At 39.6% G+C, this 6,369-nt stretch overlaps 1 protein-coding gene across 1 annotated transcript; it reads left to right on the top strand.

Annotated features, from left to right (window-relative positions):
• The first annotated feature begins 304 nt into the window (after positions 1-304).
• Fam237b (family with sequence similarity 237 member B) lies at positions 305-724 on the top strand. The gene has a single exon (XM_052172413.1). It carries the CDS (start codon positions 305-307, stop codon positions 722-724), a length of 420 nt encoding a protein of 139 aa, XP_052028373.1.
• Positions 725-6,369: the final 5,645 nt, after the last annotated feature.

Genomic DNA, 6,369 nt, shown 5'->3' with positions numbered 1-6,369 from the left:
TCACATCACTGAGAGCGCTCTGATCTGTTCAGAAGGAGATGTATACATGTTTTTGAGGTTTTCTGGGACTGTAAAAGCCTGTGATGAAATGAAGGTCACCTCTTTACAGACAGCAGATTCCAGTGACTCCCAGGGACAGCTGGTTGACAAATTGGAAACAATATCCTTTCAAAAGATGGTCTGAGAGTCAGCAGCTCAAAGGCAAAACCAACAAATACATCTTTGACTATACCATAGATCAGGTTTTTAATCTTCCAAGTTTAAGTTGAATACTTTTAAAAAATTCTCCTTTCCTCTGTATAGGATGGGCTCTCCTGTAAGACGGTGGTTCATCCTTCCCCTGGGCTGCATCGTGCTGTTCCGTCTTACTGATGCGGACTTGGAGTTTCAAAAGGGAGTGCTTGCCAGCGTCAGCCCTAGCATCACAGCAGACATAGATCTTCAGTGCTGGAAAACCTGCTCTCTGATGCTGATAGACCTCAAGGAAATCAAGATAGAGCACAATGTGGATGCGTTCTGGAATTTCATGTTGTTCTTGCAAAAATCTCAGCGGCCCGGGCATTACAGTGTCTTCTTAAACATAGCCCAGGACTTCTGGGACATGTATATAGACTGCTTGCTTTCAAGGTCTCATGGGATGGGCAGAAGACAGGTGCTATCTTCCAAGAATAATTTTCCACAGAAAATGTTGGGGCGTGATCTGAAGGTGTACCTACGCAAGTAGTGATGTTGCTTCTTTAAAAGTTCGCATTTAGTTCGATTATTTCAGGTTTGTCAAATAAGCTAGCAGATTATCATGTTTGGTTTTTTTTTTTTACATACACTTTTTTCATTTTTACATTATGTAGAAATCATGAGTGCTTGATTATAGGTAACCTTAGAATATACATTGCTAGATCATTCAAATCATCCAGTTGTTACCCCATGAGTAATTCATTAGAAAGCCATACACCTTTGTATCTATTCATATTGTAAGACTTGAATATCAAGCTTGTAGTAGTTTTTGAAACAAAGCATTTTCAATAGGTTGTATAGAAGAATGGAATCTTATATTGATTTTTCCCAGTACTACAGAAATTTATTATTAAAAATTAAGAAGAAAAACACAAAAAATACCTCCAGCAAGATGGCAACTGTGAGCATAACCCTGTTAGTATTTGTCAAGTCAAATGTTTCCTGCTGTAATTAAAATGATTTCCAGTTTCTTAATCTGGTGGTTTTCTTTCTTAGATATATAATTACCTTATTGGTAGTGATTGAATCATTAGCAAATATTTAGAAAATTTAATAGTTTGTTATTTAGAAAGCATTTTGCCAAGTTTTCATTGTTTTAAAATAGTACTTCACACATTTTTTTACTAGTCAGTGAAGTAATTAATTTTATTAAGTTCTGGTACCCTAATATTTAAAACTGTGCCCCAAGTAATGCCAGTATTTAAAGTGATATTTATCTTGATGTATTGTTCGTGTATGGATGTGCTCTCTCTCTTTCTCTGTCTGTCTGTCTGTCTGTCTGTCTGTCTCTCTCTCTCTCTCTCCTGTTTCCTTGTATGTGTGTGTCCTTGTGTCTTTGTGTATGTGTATATGTTTGTGTGCATGTTCACGTGTGTATGTATGGTGTGCATGTGTGTATGTGTATGTGTGTGTGTGTGTGTGTGTGTGTGTGTGTGTGTGTGTGTGTGTTTACTGTGGATATGTGGCTAAAAGAGAAGTTTGGACACCCAAGCACAGGGATTGCAGATGGTTTGGAGTCACCATGTGCATACCAAGGATTCAACCTAAGTTCTCTTAGAGAGCAACCTTAACCCCTGAGCCATCTCTCCAATCCCTATAATTTTTATTGTCTCAACATTAAAAAATGGCCAACAAACAAAAACAAAGAATCTACAATTTTGCAAAGTACAGCATGATATAATTTTCATCTAGGTATTATGTCAGTCCCATTTTAGACTCAGTCATTTTTATATTTGTTACAACTCACACCATATTCCACAAACAGTACGGAGCTTTAAATAATTTTATCAAACAAAAGAACAAGACACAGAGAATTGGAATGGTGGGAAGAGATTACAGGAAACTGCTAACACAGTTATGGTTTATGTCAGTGATTATGATTGCATGCTGTCAAGCAGGACTTCTGGGGCTTGCGGGGATGGCTCAGGTTTGTAAAGTGCCTGCGGCACACGCACAACAACACAAGACCAGATACTGAGGCAGAGGAGCCTGTGACTGTAAGCCTATCCTGGGAAAGGGGAGAACAGGAGGGTCTCTGGGGCTTCCTGGACAGCCAGTCTAACAGAGATGGTGAGTTCCAAGTAAGTACGACACCTTGTCTCACAAAAGAAAATGGAGTGGTAGAGGAAGACTCCCAACCTCAGCCGCTTCCATCCCAACCTACACCTCCGATGGGGACCTGAAAATTGGTGAGATTTCTAATTTTCAAGGTGAAGAGGGACTTGAGAGGAGTTTGAAGATTCTTGTTTTCACAAGAAAAACCAAACCAGTTTTGTTTTGTTTTGTTTTGCTTTTTAGGAATCCTCACACTTTTCAGGACAAAGAACCAATAGAAATCTGCCCAATTGATTTCCCTATGGCTATCATGATACAAATAATGTTTTCAAGAAGTTTGATGATGACACATTCTTCTCTGTACACAAAATACAAGCAAACGTATGAACAGCAAAAGTAAAAGGGTGGTGTGGTACACACCTTTCATCCCAGACTTGAGAGGCAGAGGCAGGTGGATCTCTGTGAGTCTGAGGCCAGCTTGGTTTATGGAGATAATTACAGAACAGTCAGGCCTACACAAAGAAAGCCCGGCTTGTGCCCCACTCCCAACCCAGCAAAAAATAATACTGAGTAAATGTGTCTGATGGCTTGACTTGACCCAATAACCTTGAATTAAAAAGGTATGTATTCTGAGTTTGGACCACTCAAATTCTCATGAAGCAATACTAAGTAAAGGTTTTATATACAGAAATTTAAGGGTGGTACATGAATTGTGGGTTATGAACCTTCAGTGTTAAATGAACCTCATATTTTTCCAAATATTATTTGACAAGTGTTATTTTGTGTAACTACGTTTTGCGTAATATATTAGCCAAGTGGCAAACAGAGTGAGACTGTTGGTCCAATAGACTTTTAGGCTGAAAATATTTTGCCCCTTAAGGAAGGAGTCTCCTAAGCTCTGAAAATCAGCTTGCACTAGTGGGATGACTAGCATTCTTTTTCAAGAGGCTCAGGAATTAGTGTGGTTTTCCTCAGGAAACAGTTTAATGACTTTCACAATCTGTCACAATGATTACAGTTCAATAGTTCAGTGCCATAAAGCAACGCTATGTCATTTTGGCTGAAAATTTGAAGTTGCCATTAATAACTGTAAAAATTGTATTTTGTCAATGATAAGCATTTCAGCTTTAATTAACAAAATTAGTGGTTAGCCTTCCAACCTAAACTGATTATAAACGGGTCTCTTCACTCTCCTGAAATATTGTGCTATACTGTTAAGAGCATTTGGGCAGGGGCAGTAATTCAGTGGGTCAAAGTGCTTTGTTGCCAAGCCTGGAAACTGGACTTCTAGCTCTAGGGCCTGTGTGGTTGAAGAAGAGACTCCTACAAATTATCCTCTTGTCCGTTTACGCACGTGTGCATGCACACACACACACACACACACACACACACACACACACACTCTCTCACACACACACACACACATACACACGCACACACACACACTCTCTCACACACACACACACATGCACACTCTTTCTGTCTCTCTCTCTCACACACACACACTCACACACACAGAGAGAGAGAGACAATTGCATTTTTTTTAAATTAAGGACTTTTTTTTTTTAAATGAGCGTTTTAGGATAGTCCATTGTAAGCCATTTTTAAGGATTTGGATATGTTAAATATTCTCTCAGTAAATTGCCATGCCCTACATTGCTTGGTCCTGGAAACCTGAGGAGATGTGGGAATGAGGGAAGGACAGACAAACAGACAGACAGACAAGCTAGGATTGTATGGGATGTGTTCCCCATGATGGATGGAAACTCATTTATTATGCACAGCACAAGGAAGGCGGGTGAGCTGGTCTCAGTAGGGAGTCTGCACTGGAGCAGGCTTCAGGCTGGAATCTACCAGGAGAAAGCCAGGAGGGGCTGGAAGGGGCAGTGAGAAGGGGGGGTAGGACTGGGGGAGAAGAGGGAGGGGGCTGTGTTGGGGATGTAAAGTGAATAAATGAAGGAAAAAGGGAGAAAGTTGCACCTAGTGCTTTCTGCATACACTGTCAATATTCTCCAGCATTTCTGTAATTGTACTACAGCAGACTCAAAATCCGGTTCATGGATCTGAGTTTGTGTTGAACTCATTTAGTTCAACTCATTTAACTTAATGTATAACCAGTGAATTCCTAGAAATCTTAAGGATATGGAGTTATAAAAACAGCTAATTCTCATTTTAAAATACAAGTTTTATTTATTTGTTTAGTACATATTTCAGTTTTAAAGCTTTAAAATTTTGACTCTGCTGACTCAGAAGACAATAGACTGTGGACTGCTCAGGCAGGGTAACCTAGACACCACATCCACAGGGACTCAAGAGGAGCAGTTATAGGAAATAGAGAGAAAAGCAGGGCAGTTTGTGAGGCTATCCGTTGTGGCCTCCCTGGCTCACTGGGTGATGTCTGGAACTGTAGCAGACAAACGTGTCAGAGATCCATCTACTATGTGGATAGTTTCTGCATTAAGCACTATTACTGCTTTCCAGCCGCCTATACTTCTTCTTGTAGTAAACATCTGCTAGAAAATAACCTGTCTCATTTTGTTTTCCCTCTTCCTTCTGAGTAGCAGAATAATCTGTAGACATCAGATGACGCTGGTGGGGATTAGTTTAAATCAATCTGGAGATAGGACACTGGGCCTGTGTATAAAATGGATACTCAGCTGAATCATATCAATTTTCTATAACATTTATATTTATCCCATAGTACTTATGCCTTATAACTCGAGAAAAGCCCATAATTACTTTGAAGTACATTTATTTGAACCACTTTAACATGTTTAGCACCATTTGTAGTGTATCCTGTGGGCTGATTCTTCCCTCTGAGGTCAGTGCATTGCTGCATTTGAAGATGTCAAGGGAAACGCTTCCAGAGACAAATCCTTAATCACTAACTTCATTACTGACGTGCTGGTCATAATTGTAAATTAGACATGTTTTCTCCCTTGCCTTTAGGGAACTAAGAGTCTGACAAAGCTCATAGTCTGTAAGTGCTGTAAAGATTCATTGCTCTTAGGTATGGGCACAGCAAAGGATTCTGGGTGTGTCTGAGATCTTAATGTGACATTATCTGGGGCTGTTTGTAGGAACATGCTGCACTCTTCTATCTGCTCCCCACACACTATTTGTCCATTTCCCATTGAAGAAACAGCATTAGAATTACCTTCCAACTTCTGTTTACTTAATTTAAAATTGTATCTGTTCTATATCTATGGCAGTTTTGCCTGCACATATGTCTGTGTGCGAATGTCTGGTGCCTGAGAGGACCGGAAGAGCGGTCACATCCTCTGGGATGGAGCTATAGATGGTTGTGAGCTGCCATGTTGGTGCTGGGAATTAGGCCTGGGTACCTCTGGAAGAGCAGCCAGTGCTTTTCTAAGCCATCTCTCTGACTGTACTTTGAACATTGATATATTTAGAGAAAAACCATGTGTATCTTTATTTTTATTTTTAGCTTATGACTAGCACTTGCCCTATAATTATAGAATATATATACTTTCACCAAAATATTTATGTTTTCTGGTATTCATATATCCTTCTGATGATAGCACCTTGATTCCTGGCTCTTTAGCTATTTTAGATGATGTTGGGCTGTGTATGGCTCCAAGAGCAGGGAGCATGCAGGTCTGGCTGGCTCTGAGGTAAGGTGCTCTGGGGTGGGCATGCAGCTCTGGCCAATCAACGGTTCCCGCACAGAGGAAACTACACAAATTATTGAGAAAAATACATCTCCACTTTTCCAAAGGATAAAGTACAGCAGAGCTGCTGGAAGGACACCCCTCCTCACTCAGCTTCAGCCCTTTGAGCCAACAGTTCCCAGTCTAACTTACTCATGCTTAGAAATACAAAGCCCACAGAAATGTCCCTTAGGGTCGGTGATCTGGAGCAACTGATGTACAGTCAAAAGTCCTAGTTGTTAAACAAATTTTCAGTTTCAGATACAGGATCAATAATCTTTTCAAAGATAGTTGTATTTTCAATAAAAATAAAGTATATTATCCTAATTTTAATTTTTATAATATTTTACTAAAATATTTATTCTAAATTTTTGCCTTGCATTTGTCTATAAAGATACATTTAGCTGAA

Source organism: Apodemus sylvaticus, chromosome 2 (genome assembly GCF_947179515.1).
Source record: "Apodemus sylvaticus chromosome 2, mApoSyl1.1, whole genome shotgun sequence".
Lineage (NCBI taxonomy): Eukaryota > Metazoa > Chordata > Mammalia > Rodentia > Muridae > Apodemus > Apodemus sylvaticus.
Note: the sequence above shows the minus strand (reverse complement) of the source record. Positions and strands in the feature narration are given on the sequence as shown.

Bases quoted from the DNA above. Each gene is read 5' to 3' on its own strand.
- Fam237b (XM_052172413.1), top strand. From the start codon at position 305: ATGGGCTCTCCTGTAAGACGGTGGTTCATCCTTCCCCTGGGCTGCATC.